General features: G+C 39.0%; 4 protein-coding genes across 4 annotated transcripts; 2 read left to right on the plus strand and 2 right to left on the minus strand.

Moving 5' to 3' along the window:
* The first annotated feature begins 1737 nt into the window (after window positions 1-1737).
* On the plus strand, window positions 1738-7433 carry LOC115447631 (potassium/sodium hyperpolarization-activated cyclic nucleotide-gated channel 3). The gene is made up of 12 exons (XM_037440949.1): window positions 1738-1931; window positions 2322-2517; window positions 2899-3129; window positions 3457-3631; window positions 3942-4056; window positions 4281-4403; window positions 4607-4705; window positions 5227-5300; window positions 5824-5941; window positions 6255-6478; window positions 6777-6904; window positions 7222-7433. Exons 1-12 carry the CDS (start codon window positions 1760-1762, stop codon window positions 7376-7378), a joined length of 1812 nt encoding a protein of 603 aa, XP_037296846.1. The 5' UTR covers window positions 1738-1759; the 3' UTR covers window positions 7379-7433.
* Window positions 7434-8247: 814 nt separating this feature from the next.
* LOC115447820 (transmembrane protein 258) lies at window positions 8248-8837 on the minus strand. Its single transcript, XM_030175061.2, has 2 exons — window positions 8656-8837; window positions 8248-8583 (listed from the first exon to the last, which is right to left on the minus strand). The coding sequence occupies exons 1-2, from the start codon at window positions 8659-8661 to the stop codon at window positions 8344-8346; spliced, it is 246 nt and encodes an 81-aa protein (XP_030030921.1). The 5' UTR covers window positions 8662-8837; the 3' UTR covers window positions 8248-8343.
* Window positions 8838-9022: 185 nt separating this feature from the next.
* LOC115447510 lies at window positions 9023-13214 on the plus strand. The gene is made up of 3 exons (XM_030174614.2): window positions 9023-10157; window positions 10710-10949; window positions 11178-13214. Exons 1-3 carry the CDS (start codon window positions 9023-9025, stop codon window positions 13148-13150), a joined length of 3348 nt encoding a protein of 1115 aa, XP_030030474.2. The 3' UTR covers window positions 13151-13214.
* Window positions 13215-13454: 240 nt separating this feature from the next.
* LOC115447518 lies at window positions 13455-15249 on the minus strand. Its single transcript, XM_037441160.1, has 4 exons — window positions 14750-15249; window positions 14157-14422; window positions 13712-13834; window positions 13455-13612 (listed from the first exon to the last, which is right to left on the minus strand). Exons 2-4 carry the CDS (start codon window positions 14386-14388, stop codon window positions 13455-13457), a joined length of 513 nt encoding a protein of 170 aa, XP_037297057.1. The 5' UTR covers window positions 14389-14422; window positions 14750-15249.
* Window positions 15250-16052: the final 803 nt, after the last annotated feature.

The raw sequence follows: 16052 nt of genomic DNA on the forward strand, positions 1-16052 counted from the left end.
CTTAATTCTTTAATTACCATATTATATATTATTATCACCTTATGTAAACTATACACGCTACGGTCTACCGGAGAGGTCGTCTGTGCAGATATGCCTTTTTTTTTTTTTTTTTTTTTTCTCGGTGAAAGTGCCTTATTACTACCGCCCAGCCTTCGTGGGGGGCGACTGAGCGGTTATGCTGGGGTAACCGTGCCTTACGGCCCGGCGTTGAGCCGCCCGGATTTGATAGTGACCTTCGGGCGACCGCCGGGCCGAGTCCCTAACCCTATACCTATACAACTTAACCTATGCACGGCCTACCAGCTAAAACTCCGCGGTGACCCTCTTCGGCGCATTAGGGACGGCTGCGGGCTTCCTCTGACGTTGAAGTGTCTAGTCTGCGACCGCAGCCGCCCCTGCGCGGTGCCGCCTTGCGGCCCGTTTCCTATTGGCTCAGAAGCCCCCGCGCACCGAAGGACGCCCTCGGCGTCTACGGCAACTACACACTGCCGTCCATCCCGGGGGTCAACCGACAAATGTGCAAAGATGCACAGAAATGCACTAGGGCGGACAGCCCCCTACTGTCCGCCGACGACCCCCTTCGTGGCCCCTATTAGTCGACAGTCTTACGACAGGCAGGGGATACCGTGGTGGAATTCTCCAAACGCTCCCATTCCACAGGGCGGGTGCAGGTATGCCTGCGCAGGTGTCAAATCAATTGAAAGAATTGATTTTCGATTCTGCGGCCGGTCTATTCCCACATTTCGGTCTACCGGCGCAGGCATACCTGCACTTGTGGACCTATCCGATGGACTGTAGCATGTATGGCAGCCATTAGAACTTTAGTTCATCTGATGCACCGGCGCATGCGTCCTGCAGTTCCCGTCTTTTCTATTTCCTGATGGACTGCACAGGCTGTACGCCCCAGTCCAAAGAGAATTATAATACATGCCCCAGTCACAGTCAGTTCCACACCTTCGCGCGAGACAGAAGGTCGGATAATACTTCAGATCATTTATTAATGCGTCGTGTATAAAAAATGGCCCTCGTGCATCAACTTAACCGAGGCTTTTTTTTAAAAGAAAATCGTATGAAATTTTGTTTAAAATACAAATCAAAGATGCTGTATTGATTGAAAACCATTAATCACAGAGATATAAAAAAAGATTTTAATTTTGATTTTTTTGTTAAGCCTCATTTAGACGGATCAATTATTGGTAAAAATAGTCGTACGCGATTGTTGCTTTGTACAATTAGGTCCTGTCTGAATATTCACAATAACTATGCTATTTTTTCCCGCGCTGACGTATACGAGTCTACGTTATAAAAAATATTATAAAATGGATTATTGCTAGAAATAATCGCTTTGCCTTTCTTTTCGCGGGGAAAAAACGCTTTGTCGCTACCACCACTTGTTGAGTGGGTGAAACTGTTATGTTGGTTTCATAAATCTTACGGCGCAATGTCGACACTCGGGAGTATAGCATTATCCGAGCGAGGTTTGGACAGAGACCCCATCCCCTGGATACCTCATACCCTATACCGGCATACCAACCAAAACCCGCGGTGGCCTTCTTCGGCGCATACGGGACGGCCCCGAGCAGCTATCTTATTGCACTAAGATGCTCGGAACCGTCCCTGAAATAATCGCTTCGGCTACATGAGGCTTTACATATAATTAAATAATTAAATCTTTTTTAAATAAATATAATACTTTTTGCTATTCTAACACTTCCATATAATTATAATTCTCTTTGCTGTCACTGCACATTGAATTCTAATGTCATCATATTTTAATGCAGTAATATTTTGCACAAAGAGAAAAAAAGAAAAAATTTCGTCTTTGTATATTTTAAAAACTAGCTTGTGCGTCTACTTATTGTACAAAATATTCAGTATCCGTCGAAAATACATGATGCCGTTCAAAAAGCATCATTGTCAACTGGGCCTTGGTAAATTTTTGTCAATCTTAGAAAAACTTTAGAGTAGTGATTCACATTACATAGCGAGGTTATTTTTAAATCGATAGGACAAATTACAGAATTAACAACTGCCATAATAAGAATTACTAGGAATTTGGGTGTATAGTTATTTATATCCTGGAACTGATATTTTATTTTTTATTTATTTATTTCTACATACAACTATTTTACAGGTAATACCCAATAATCAATACACCTACTTTGGGCCTCGGTAGGTTAACATAGGATCGTTTTCAGTTATACCATTATCATCTCATGGTCGATGTCTTTTCGGTTTAACGCTGCGTCCTTATACCTTAAAGTCGCCTATGAATCCATGGTCTAAAACGTATACCACAAAAAAGAGTAATACTCACGTAGGTTCTGACAGTATGCTGTTAAAGAAGCCTGGCTTGTGGGCGAACTTATACCGCAGCATGAGAAAGATGTGTCAGGTGGCGCAGTACCACCCGGACACCTACGATCACTTCCGTAGCTACCCTGCCGTGGTGGCTGAGAGGCAGCGGCAACTCTACGAAGGTGACAAGAACCTGATACATCCACTCAGCTTAGTCAGGTACTGAGTCTGTTATGAGTTGTTGGGTAGAGAAATACTTGTAAATTAAAATTTATTTAACTATTCAAAAGCTAAGACCACTGCTACGTGTTTTACAATTATTTTTTTTATAATGCATTAACCCTCTAATAACCCATAGATTTACAAACCATTAAGAAATCCCATTGTAGATATTATTTTTCCTTTTCATGTTTATTGTAGTATCTACCTTTGCAAATGATTATAACAAGTCTGTATCCTACTACAAAAGTCTCACATGCCGCGTCTTAGCTCAAATATCTATGATTAAGTAATAAGTTAACATGGCAATAAGTAAAAAATATATCTAATTGCCATGTTAAACTTTTCTATTTGATAATATTTTTTCTTTTAATTCTGCAGCTTATGCTGGCACACCATAATGGCGTTCGTGAACCTGATGCACATGTTTATTTCAACGCTACGCTTGTTCTTCGTACTGACCCCCCCGCGTACACAAACGGTCCACGCTATCGACAAAGTCTTGCTAGCATTTCACGCGCTGTGCTTCCTCGATATACTGTTTAATTTCAACATTGGATACACTGAGAAGGAGTCTTCGCACATTGTCATGAAGAGACGAAAAATTGTTTGGTATTATTAATTAACAATCTATCCAAGATGTTTATACAATTTACCATGATAATATCCGTTCTTAATTAATTATAAAGGCAAGCCAATCGAGCACAAATACGATAATAATAATATAATAAAACGATAATAATTATATTATCGCTTTATTAGTTATTTAGTTATTAAACTAAAGTACGAATTTCAACCCAAAAATTCGGTAAAATTTTGCATGACTAATCTCGGAATCAAATCTATGGTTTCATATATATAGGTATTATTATCTTCCACAACATTTTCGTCCCACCCACACTGGTAGAGATGACTTCAATTACCACTGACATTTACTAGCCACTACCTGCGCCGCTGGTTTCTGTTGGACCTGGCGTCGTGTCTGCCCGTAGCTTTCGTACTCCTGTATTTAGACCTGAAGGACACCCAGTGCCTTCTTTTCGCCCACATCCTACCCTTACTGCGGACACCGCGACTCTACACGGCTCTCATTGATGTGAAAGTTTTTACGAAGGTACTCCTTGTTATTATTTATATTTTGAAAAAAAAAATAGTTTGCGCAATATAAAGTTCAAACGTCATCCCGTTTTATGACGAAAATACGAAGGTACTACGAGTGCAAAACTCACTGGTAAACACCCCAGTGGCATTTAGGTATTTTAAGGCCATGTTATAAATTGCCTTCAACAATGCATCTTACTTTTATGACGGTTTTCTTAGCGACCCCGTACTTGCTTAAAGCAGCGAGGCTATTAGCAACAACTTGATCAACATCTTGTAGATGTAATGTGGTAATGAGTATCGTTTGTGATAATGGTGTGCAGATCTTCACCCGCTCGTACATATGGTACGGTATGATGCGACATGCCATGTTATTTGTGATGACAGCACACTGGTGCACATGCTTCGTCTACCTGCCACCAGTCCTCTGTTATTACTGTAAGATTTCTTAAAATATTTGTTTATTCATTGTTTACCTACCTGCTGCACTCAAAAGGTGAAAATACTGCGCCCAAAAAAGCCTATCTAGAAGAGAATAAAAGAGAACTTAGTTCCGATAGCGAAACCGGAGAAGACTTTTAAATATATCTGCTCTTGCCACTTTATTCGTTCCAATTTATAATTTAAATGTTGGTGATTCTCAAAACTATATTAAATTTCAGGGTACGGTAAAATTCCATGGAAGTACAATCGATTCCTCAAAGATCCAGACAGAGATTTATGGAATATTGACTTGCAAAATCGCTACAGAAAGGGAATGTTCATAGTATTATCGTCTTTTTTCGGTGAATCTGCTATTCCTTATTTTAAAAATATAAACTTTTAAGAGTAATGCTAGAGTGATTATGAGAGAATGGACCTGCTAGAAAAATTATTAAATATTTACAAGGATGAAAGGCCTATCAACTAGCTAATATCATCTTATATAGCCCTAAATTCTGAGGCGTACTCTCAACTACTTCCCAACAGCGTGGTATTATGTTATCAGGGACTGGGTTCTCGATGTTCCGCGCATCTGAGCCAGAGGAGATAGTGATACACGCCTTAATCATACTCTACTCCGCCATGTTCATGGTGTACACTTTAGGTAAGTGACTATTTCATTATTTTGCCGCCGCTATGTTAGGAAGGGAAGTCGACAATTAATATTTCCAACTCCTTCCTATATTTTTATTTGAATAATTTCGTTACGGGATAAAGACAAACCAATTTTCCATAAGCCTCGCCGACCTTCACTGCTGGGTGTCATAAAATGCATGCCACTTCCGATCTTGGCTTACAGGAGTTGTAGTGGTGGTTGTGAGGGCGGGAAACTCTCTGATACACTTAAGGTAAGTGAACACCCCCCCTCTCCCGCCGCGGAGGCCTCTGACCCCCGTCTAGATTTTAAGTAAGTAAGTACCTACTTTTGCATGTACTACTTGTGTTGAACTGTTGAGACTACCTATATAAAAATTACGATTTTTATCCCCAAGACCACAAGAAAAAAAAGACCAAAGTATGAGATGTTGTCCATAAAATAAACACGTTACATTAGATCATGTAAAGTGTTTATTTTATACATAGCTTTGTTGTTTTATTATAAATAACTTATTTCTGCTACTTTAGTGTTACTCTTGAAAGTCTACATGACGACGTATAGTTCGACTGTGCGTTATCACGAACTCATGAATCAAGTTGAGGTATGGAATTTAAACCACTTACTCATTATTACTTATATTTAGAAGCGGCGATAGCTTAATTGGTTGTGGAACGGACTGCCGAGACGAATGTCCGCAGGTTCAAATCCCAAGGGCACAAACCTCTGACTTTTCTAAAAAATTATGTGTGTATTCTTTGTGAATTTTCGAGGGTGTGTGAAGTTTACCAATCCGCACTAGGCTAGCGAGGTGGACTAAGGCCTAATCCCTCTTAGTAGTAGAGGAGGCCTGTGCCCAACAGTGGGACAGTATATAATACAGGGCTGATATTATTATTATTATATAGTCATTATTAATAAGTCAACCAAGCCCAATCTCAGCAACAGCCCTTGGACCCTGCATGTTTGCCACTAGTAGTAGAGAAGTCGAATTACCCTTAAAGCTCCTAGTACACCGACTTTTGGCGCCTTACTGTCTTTGCGAAATAAAAAATTTGGAAAGGGCATATTTTATGGACGAAATAACAGGCAATAAGTGACGGAACCTTACAAACTTTTACTTCCAGGAATACATGACATACAAGCAGTTTCCGGCGCCGCTTAAGAAGCGCGTGCGAGCGTTTTACAACTACAGATATCAAGAGCTTTACTATAGGGAGGAAACCGCTCTTGACTGCCTCTCAGGTTTTTTCAAATCTTCCATATTACTGCCACGTGACAAACTTTAATAAGCTGTTGACACCACTCTTGCGACGGAAATGCGCATAGCATCCTCCAAGCTATTGTCTGGAGCTGTAGATGCACTTGAACAATTATAAATGAATAAACACACTAAACAAAATAAACATTCATATAAAAAATACAGTTTAGATTAACATAACCGCTTTTGAAGGTAACGCTGGATTCATATATCTGATATTCTACAATATATTGTCATATATACAAAATTTTATATTTTACATTGCTTTGTCTTAACCTCAATTCTGTTCCAAACCAGAGGAGCTTCGCAACGAGATCACATTGCACACGTGCCACAAATTGGTGAACAAAGTGGCCCTGTTCGAGGGTGTTTCGGCGTCTGTAGTGGGTTCGGTGCTCGGCTGCCTCCGACCCGAAGTGTTCCTGCCCAACGACCCGGTGGTTCGCGCCGGCGATATCGGCGAATGCATGTACTTTATAGCTAACGGCACGGTTGCTGTGTATTCGTTGAAAGGAGTCGAGGTTTGTCTTACAAAAATTCCAGTCTGTTAATTTTTATGGAGGGTAAGTGAAGTTTTAACTTCGTAGGTACTACTATTGGCCATGGAAAATTCATAGTCCACAAAAAAAACGTGTTTTGTTGGACTAGTTACAGTATAGATACACACTTTGGGTATGAACCATGAGGATGTAGGTTCGATACCCAAGACGAGCAAAGGAAATTTGAGAATTTTTCGTCTTAAAACACTCACTGGACTTGCTGGGATAGGAATCTGTGCCAGATTTGGCGAAGGTTTCTCAGTATTTTTTCTCAATCAAGGTTTGTCACTTGGAAGACGGCGCGCACTTTGGAGAAGTGGCGCTACTGATGAGGGACAGCAAGCGCGTCGCCACCGTGGTCGCCGTAGAGATCACTCAGTTGTACCGGCTGGACGCTGAGGATTTCAGGTACTAATAAAAAAAACTTAACTGAAAGAGAAACAGAAGACCAAAGAAAACTACTTTTTTCTGAGAAACAGAAGATATTTTGCCCTACTAAGTAGGCTACTCCTTTTTGTAAAATAGATGGATAGAGTGAAGATAAAATGACGATTAACGACTGATAGGGATGAATGAAAACATCCTTCGACACCAAATAATTTTAACCAAGGCAAAAGAATGACGTATGTTAAGGCAGCAATCTATAAGTGATCGATATTATAAGCTTCTTGTAGTTCTTACCTAATATTTTTAAAGATATTCACCATGACTTTTTAATTCATCAGGCACTTTCTGCTCGCTCACGACGTGTTATACGAGAGGATCGAATCATTAGCGTCACAAAGGATGCACGAAACTGTGTTGCTCGACGAGGCATTTAGAAGAGATCGGCTGAGTGAGAAGCATCAGGGTGAAATACCTCACTTAGGGAGCAGTAACTGACCACTAATAGTGTAATTCAATGAATTTACACTTGCTAATTTAAATTGATATGAATAAGCGATACAAAAGAATATTTTAATGTAAATGTTTTATAATTAGTATGGTTCAGTAATGGTTTCTTGTCAACTTAAAATATTGAAATAAATTCTTGAACAGATTTGGAGTAAGTTTAGTACATGAATATTAGATAGAATATTGTTCTTGAGTAAGATTTTGAGTATAATTATTATTTATTTAAAACTTTATTGTACACTGTAAATATAAGAAATGAGACAAATTTGTATACAGAAGGTAGAAATGATTAAAACATTGGTGGTACAAATGGTCTTATCGGTCTTCTTGGATGGAGATGATAAAAATAGTCAAAAGGGTGGTTAGTTGAGTATGTACTTGCATACTGGGAAGAACATGGCAAAGGTAATTTATACACAAAACTTAGAAAATGTTAGTAACTCCATAATGATTATACTTGATTCATTTAGACTACTACAGTGGCATAGTTGTATTGCATGCACTATAGGACTACTCTGAGGTCCCGCATGCAATTCTAGGTTTAGCAGTGATAAGCAAATGCTTGTCCCACTGAGTATTAGCCCAAAGTCCAGAATTAGTGCCCAATGTGGCACTATCATATCCCCTATCACATTATGAAATGGACCGCATATGGCATAGTACCCTGGGTCCACATCTGCTTACCCATCATGTGTGTGATGTATTCATTATAACTTTATCACTGAAAGAGTAGACAGTTACAAAATTAATCTGCAAAGTGGTAATTTGAATGAGGTATATGCATTATTTGAACATTGTGATGACATGATACATATGATAGGAATATTTCTTAATAAATTGGAACAAAAAAAGGAGAGTAGTATATCAAAATATTTAATAACAAACACGCTCACAAACAAGTCCAATCAATCATACAAAGGAATGGTAATACACTATATATCTTAAACTAGTCATTATACGTAAATGCCGACCCACAATAGTAGGAATAAAATTCCGAAACCTGAGAAAAGGGCGGCCACGAGCGATAACAGAAGTTCCTTGAACAGATCGCGCGACAACTTTGTGCTGGTCACCTCGTAGACGAAGAACCACGCCGTGAAGAAGATGCCAATGCCGAGCAAAAGCAACGTGAGATGTGGAAACACGGCCGGGTTTATTGGAGACGCGTAGCGCACCATCGATTCGATTTCCAACTACAAACACAAATGTTATTAGAATGATTCGTGTAAACCGTATGTTATTGCTTGTTTATATTTGGGACTTACGCTCATTTTGCAGGTTTTGTAGTTATTAGATTTATTAAATACACGTTTTGTAGTACGTAATACGAAGAAAATACAATACACCGGTAATCTTTTTCTAACCAATCTGCGAGGTAAACGTCAGCACTCAGCCGTCATTATCTGATAGTGTGGTCCTAAAAAGTAATACTAAAATCGTTTATCAAAGACTCGACTATACCAATAATACTATAGACTATTGTTATCTATGGGATAATAATTGGCAACACTCAATTTCTTTGTCAAATGTGATGGTAATGGAGTGTGATGTTTACAGCTGTTTTTACTTCACAATGACACAAATATTGTGCACGGTATTTTTAAGGAGTTAGCTATATTTTAATATGTGAAAATGTGTTCTCAACCATTAATAATTAATGTAAACAGACTGTTGAGTCAAAACATGAATGTATGTAGTGAATCGAAACCTGCAAAGGCGAAAGAAAAAGTGATGTCTTACGAAGAAAAGTCCGTGGGCTCTACTCCGTTCTTTAAATGCGAGGCGTGCCCGTTCATGGCGCTTGCGGAAGACGATATTAAGTTTCACTTGTTCACCGTGCATCCGGATCTAGCAAAGACAAACGGGCTGGCTGACAACGTTCAGATACCGTGTCCAGGGTGCAACAGCGTGTTCGACGCAGAGGAGACGTTGCGAACACACCTACGTAACCATCACAAAATGGGCTTCAAAGACGTCAAGAAAATGATCAAGAGTCTCGTGCAAATAGCCCTTAAGGACGCCAAACTAAAGAAAGAAAGCACCACAAACGACCAACCCGCGGTGGAGCCTCTACCACGAAAAATAAATGAAATGAGGATACCGCAAGTGATAGAAATAGTGCCAGACGTGATCACTTCCAACAACGACCTGCCGAGGGGAGTGGCCTACATATCCATGGACGAGCTTCACAAAATGAGCACTCCTAATTTCGAAAAGGTAGACCCCAAGGATATCATTCAAGAGGCGAGTATCAACATTGTGTACACCAACGAAGTATCCACTCAGTACGTGAATGTGTCTGATGCAAGTACAAACCAACAATGCAGTATTGTACAGATGCCAAGTGTGACTCCAGACCTCATATCATCTATACATCCTCGAAAAAGCACTACTGATGACAGTAAATCATCATCCAAAGACTTAGACTCCGCGACTGCTCAAACCAAACATTCACACAAGGAAGGGAGTGAACCACAGATTATTGAAAAATTGGGGGAGTCTTGTTCTATTGACGGATGTCACATACGTTTGAAGGATGAAAAGAATCTCGCTTATCACAGGAAATGTCACCAGAATGGGCAATATATGTGTCCGGAATGTTCCAAGATGTATCTCAATACAGATGCCTTACACACACACTTATGGAAAATACATTCAGTGGATTTAGAGCTGCCAACGTGTGAGATATGTGGATTCAAAACGTTCAAGAAGCATAGACTCTTCAACATACATATGAAGTGTCATGGAAAAATCAAATCTCATTTTTGTATGTCCTATTCACTTATTTTATTTAAGAAACATTTTTCAGCTTGATTAGATAATTTGTTTCCGATAACCAGCCTTACAATTTTATTATGTCCTCTCTGGTGAATCTGCCAGTTATGTTAAAATAGAAAAATCACAACTTAAAATTTGGTCTGTAGATGCTACATTGTGCTATAAAAAAGTTACAATTATACACTTCATTTGTTTATTAAGGTTTTCAAGCTAATTTAACATTTAAATTACAAAACACAACCAATTTATTTATGCTGATAAGCCTAAATTAACCTGATGTGCTTTTTACATTCTTTTATAGCGATATACTATTTGTCTGCAACCTTAATAATAGATAAAAGTTCAATGCTCATGGCATACTAAAGAAATATTGACAAAGGTTGAACTTAAGAAAATTTATAGACATCTAAAGATTCTAAATGCTTAAACATGGCTGTGAATGTAGAATAGGCAAAACAGTTCTCAGGATCGCAGCTTGTGAAAATAGTATCGGCATACCGCCATGGCAAAAGCGCATGATAGATAAATGAAATAATTTCAGGTCCAGAATGTCCAAGGTCCTTCAAGAACCCAAACCAACTGTCAAAACACAAACTTGTGCACAAGAAGGACTCGACGCCCGTGAAGTGCGGTATTTGCCAGCGGGAGTTTCGCAGCGAGAAACGACTGAAGGCTCACATAGCACAAGTCCACGAAAAACGGAAGCCGTTCCAGTGCTGCCATTGTGACTATACTGCTGCAAGAAAGGAAGAACTGAAGCTGCATTTAAGGTCTCATACAGGTAATTCAATTTTATATTGTGCGTGTAGCTATTCGCCTGATTAGTCCGTAAGGGGTAAAAATGCATTCTGAACATTCTTTAACTAATAAGAACCTACATGCTCCCTGAGTGCTATGTAGTCTTTGTATCCTATGAAGTGACTTAAAAGAGGGCGGATAGGCAAGGTCAACGATTTCAAAAATAAAATATAATGCAGTTGTCTTCATTGTTAGCATTCATCTCTTGCAGGTGACAAACCGTATTCCTGTAATCAATGCTCCTACAGATCATCCGACCACAACACTATGAGAAGACATAAAAGATTGCACTCTAAAGAAGGCATGTATAAATGTAAATATTGTCCATACACAGCGATACAATCAAACATGTACACTGCCCACCTAATATCTAAACATCCAAATATGAATTCAAGTGATTTGCATTGTTGTATATATTGCCCTTTTAAGACAGTCAGTAAAGATAAGTTCATTCTCCACCTTACAAGTCATACTGATAAAGAAGGCATACAATTATTAACAGAGATTACTAAAGGAAAACCTAATAAACCAAGTTGGACCATACCTAGTAAGACTGAAAAGAGTGCAGAGGATAAAGTTGAAAATGAGAACGTCATAGACACCACAAAGGCAGTGAATGAAATACCTATCGAGGTGTATGATTGCGACAGTATATCTGAGAGCTTACCACAAACTTATCCCAAGAACTATTGTACTAGTACCACCAACGATGTTCAACAAGCTAACTACGACAACCAGGTGATTGTCACAGACTTTAATAAAGAAGATAATAACTCTGATTGTGTCATATCGGAAAGTTCAAACGAAACGATGATGGAACGGCATCAGTATCAGAGCAACCTTCACGACTTGCTCAACACTGCGGTATCAATGGAACAGAGTCTGCTCCAAAACGAGAATGTAATCTCGCTAGCGTCCAATACTCTAGCAAATAGTATAAGTAGTAATATAATGAGTAATTTCCCCATAAGACTGCCTCCTGTCCAAAATTCTCTTCGGTGCAACAACATAATGCTCAAACCAGTCGATAAGCTATCACTTCCCACCACAAAAGTCACCGGCTCAATAATAAAACCCACCCAAATTCTACCAGTTCCATCCTCAAGTAATTCTCCAGTTAACATTTGCATAGAAGAAGGAGCTCCGAGAAAGAAACCCAAAATATCTGTAAAAAGTAACCTAATTCTAAAAGGTCCCGATCAAGTAAACATGTTTCACTCACAGCAGAAAATGGCGTTTAGGAGGTTAGAGGACAATGAGAGGTTCGGGCTTGGCGGGCCGGTGACGTTCAATAATTTGATAACGACGCAGTTCATGCAGCTGCAGCCACAGACGCCGCTGGACGAGGCCGCCGGCGACATGTTGCCCTACCCGCAGGAGGAGATGATGCCCGACACCGCCACTACGCCCGTCGACACCGAAATCACAAACGACTCCCAGATATTCTCCTTCAACCAGCAAATGAACAACTCAATGACCATCCTACCACCTCCACAAAAGATACAGAGTAACGATCCAAGCTACATTAAAATAGAGGCGACAATAAAACAGAACACGCAGTCGCCTAGCCTGGAGCGCATGTGCAACGTGAACTTGCTTAACAACTCAGCAATCGGCCGCGAATACAAGGCCTCGCCACCTTTGGAAGATATCCACAAGAACATGAGCGAGATCAAAAACGAGGTGAAGTCTGACGCTTTTTACAACATGGCACTGAATAACACAGCCACCAATCCGCCCATAATTGAACAGTACCTAATGGATAATATAATAGGCGAGCAGTACTCCGGGCACATGGATCTGTCCACTGCGGTAGCGGACGCGCTCGATCCGCAAAACTACGTCATCGAGATTGATGATAATTCTGATGACAACAAACTGTTGCCGCGATTTGATATGAACAATTTTCCACTAGAATCATTGTATCTGATGCATAATGATTTTCACTTCCTTGATAATGATTTAACTGGTAACAACATTCCGAACGAAACTGTTAACGAGATGAATAGACTGGTCCCTGAACTGCCTGATAGTCAAAAAGAGAGCATAGAGGTACCCGGGGATGTTGCCAGCGGAGAGTTTCCGACTTTCATCCAGGGCAAGAAAGATCCCATGATGAACACCCCGGTGCGGCAGACGACAAATAAAATAAACGTCAAAAATATTGAATTAATGAAAAACTAGATATAATCAAATGTGTATATTTGTAAAGACTGTTCTTATATCATTAAATGTTAATTTATTACAAGATTTGTTTATTCTAAAGACCTTGACAAGGCTATATAAGCCCATACAGTTGTAATCTATAATGTCAGAAATCACAAATATAATCCTAATATTTAGAGATACCTTAAAACACCTTTGAGGTATTTGCATCGAGTGACCTCTACAAGTTCTGATTTCATTTATTAAATTCGCTGGATACATGGGTAAGCTTTACCCAAATCTAAAAATTGAAATTGTTCAAGACCGAAAGATCTTTACCTATTCAAATATGTTTCATTACCCCATTTCGTAAACACTCCCTCACATAAACCGCTATAAAATCCCGACTTTGTCTAACTTCTTGCCATTTGTAAAGCTTCCAATTGTCGACTTCCTCACAAGGACGTGGTTCTGTATGTACTCCTTTGCCTTCCCCGGGACCTATAATGATTAACACATTCCCAGAAAACTTATTCAGATAATTCTCGAATGCTGCTCTTGCATTGAAGTAGCAAAACATTAAAGCAGTATGAGGTTTACTGAGTAGAGTGATGATCTCCTTGTCTATCTCCATAGGAGTGAAAAGGAGAGGTATAAAGGTGGGCGGGGCGTATTTACAGTGCCACCAAGCACCATCTACTTCCACTCCTGATACAGGAATACCTGAAACACAAAAATGTATATAATTGTCGTGTTGGACTTCCTTACATGCAAGACATGGAAAATATTCGAAAGCCCTGTAGTGAAAAATTTGTTTTTACGATGAAAATAACATTTACCGCGCCGGCTTCACTATCTGTCCCACGATAAAAAGAACGTTGAAGAAAGAAACAACTGTTGCTGTTTGGAACAATATCAATTTTTGGACAATCTCCTCTTGCACTCTTCAAAATCTTCAAATTTAGATTTGTATTGTAATTTTCATGTTAAATAAATGGGGAAAAGTATAATTTCATCGTTAAGAATAATGAAATTAAGTAAGTACCTGTCGCTTGAGACATAATCCATTCCAGGAGCCCGCTGCCACAACCAATGCTTACTATATTAGTACACAGCAGATCTTCAAGGCATTGTTTTAGAAATTGAAAGTTCTCCCCGCTTGGATACACCCACAGCAATTTATTCCTTTCAGGATGGTCGTGATATCTATCCACAATATCCCTCCACTTGCTATCTTTGTACAGCTCTAATACGGAATTTACTATGTCCCCTTCCATAGCTGCTTTTTAATAATTTCGAAATCTTTAATTTCTGGAATTATGGAATACGTCTATTTAATCGTGTGCAGATTATGATTTTTTTAAAATATGAATTGAATAAAATGTTGAAAACTATAATATGTCCAAGAGAAATAGGAACGTGTTCTTTATAATGGTTATAGTCCTGTTTCTATTTCATTACTGATCCTAGATTAAAATTTCCACAGCTTTGTAAAATTAAGTAATCTTTGGTTTAACTATACTGCCCTCCTATTTTTTTTTTATTTCATCTGTCTGAATTAATTAGCAGTTCAATTAAACTAAACCATATTAGATAAATTAAATAACTGGTGACTTTTTACACTTATTAGGTACTCACCTGTCCAACCAAAGTAAAGTCAAGGTAGTAGGTATCATCAGTATAGGTATATCGTATCACACAGGACGAACCGTATATGATTCAGGGCCGTATCCTGAGCTGAGGAAAGGGGCTCATAATCCTTACACTAATCTCCAAGACCATGTATTTTAATATATTACAGATTTACGAGCTACAGGTTAACAAATTCGCACTACACTCTTTTCACTGCGAAAAATGCGGATGCCGGCCGTAACACTGACCGTGAGCGTGGTGGTGCGTCCAAGACTTACGCAAGCGACCTACGTGATTTATCTGTTAATTGACGTCATAGAACGTATTCAGCACTAAAAGTATTAGTACTAACGCTATTGAATATTAATGTAAAGTTATATTATGGCAGTGCATGGTAAAGTTTTGGGTTTCGCTCTAATTCTGTTACGACAAATGAAATGAACGTGTTTTGCAGTGGCGAAAGGTAAAAATTACTGAAAGGTAACCTGAAACAACATATAGGTACTAATATGCATAAATGCGACCTGCAAATCGTTCTAATAATAGTTAGATTCTACAAAAAGGGAAGCCGGCTGAAATCGAGTCATATGCACCCTTCGCCACTAATGTTTTGATATTGTGCAGACTTCATAGGAACTCGCAGACAGATATATCCTAGAAGCTTGTAGGAAGAGGAAGGATTAGCATTGTACTTAAAAGAACATACAGTACCCGTTGCTGAAGTTGAAACATCGTCATTAAAAATAAGAAGGGTAGCCCGTGGTATAGAAAACAAGTTTTTTTAATTAATTCGAAATTCAATTGTATGAAATGCTATAAAACAAAGTAATATAAACATAGTCTGAATACCGCCCTGTTTTTTAACACCGGCGTTCTAAGGTATTGGCTACCAACCAAAAATATAAGAATAACAATAGGAACAAAATGGTTTATTCATAATTCGATGAGGTAGAGATCTTTATTCTTATTTAAATATAGATACATACATATTAATTCGAATGCTTATGCTTCAGGTGTACCGTGTTCTTGCCGCGCAGAAATTAAGGCGAGAGCAAAAAAAAAGTCAAGGAAAAGACACCCCCAGCCTCCGGTACATAAGAAAAAAGTAAAAAAAAAATCCTTGTACGCATTTCGCCGCCTTCCAAAAGTGACCTCCTTCTCCTCCCCTACGCCCCCACCACGTTAGTCTACTCTAGGTACTAGCTGGTTCCTCTTACTTATGAATTATGGCCAATATGAGAAATAAAAAACTACATTTCAAATACCACTTTATTTGTATTAAATATCGCGCGGCTGACAAACAATCATA

This window comes from Manduca sexta, chromosome 21 (genome assembly GCF_014839805.1).
Source record: "Manduca sexta isolate Smith_Timp_Sample1 chromosome 21, JHU_Msex_v1.0, whole genome shotgun sequence".
Lineage (NCBI taxonomy): Eukaryota > Metazoa > Arthropoda > Insecta > Lepidoptera > Sphingidae > Manduca > Manduca sexta.

Coding starts and splice junctions, on each gene's coding strand:
- LOC115447518 (XM_037441160.1), bottom strand. CDS start 14,388: ATGGAAGGGGACATAGTAAATTCCGTATTAGAGCTGTACAAAGATAGC. Junction 13,835..14,156: donor GATTATGTCTCAAGCGACAG/GTACTTACTTAA, acceptor TTTGTGTTTCAG/GTATTCCTGTATCAGGAGTG. Junction 13,613..13,711: donor GGAGATCATCACTCTACTCA/GTAAACCTCATA, acceptor TAATCATTATAG/GTCCCGGGGAAGGCAAAGGA.
- LOC115447631 (XM_037440949.1), top strand. CDS start 1,760: ATGTCATCATATTTTAATGCAGTAATATTTTGCACAAAGAGAAAAAAA. Junction 2,518..2,898: donor CATCCACTCAGCTTAGTCAG/GTACTGAGTCTG, acceptor TTAATTCTGCAG/CTTATGCTGGCACACCATAA. Junction 3,130..3,456: donor AAGAGACGAAAAATTGTTTG/GTATTATTAATT, acceptor GACATTTACTAG/CCACTACCTGCGCCGCTGGT.
- LOC115447510 (XM_030174614.2), top strand. CDS start 9,023: ATGTGTTCTCAACCATTAATAATTAATGTAAACAGACTGTTGAGTCAA. Junction 10,158..10,709: donor AAAAATCAAATCTCATTTTT/GTATGTCCTATT, acceptor AAATAATTTCAG/GTCCAGAATGTCCAAGGTCC. Junction 10,950..11,177: donor GCATTTAAGGTCTCATACAG/GTAATTCAATTT, acceptor CATCTCTTGCAG/GTGACAAACCGTATTCCTGT.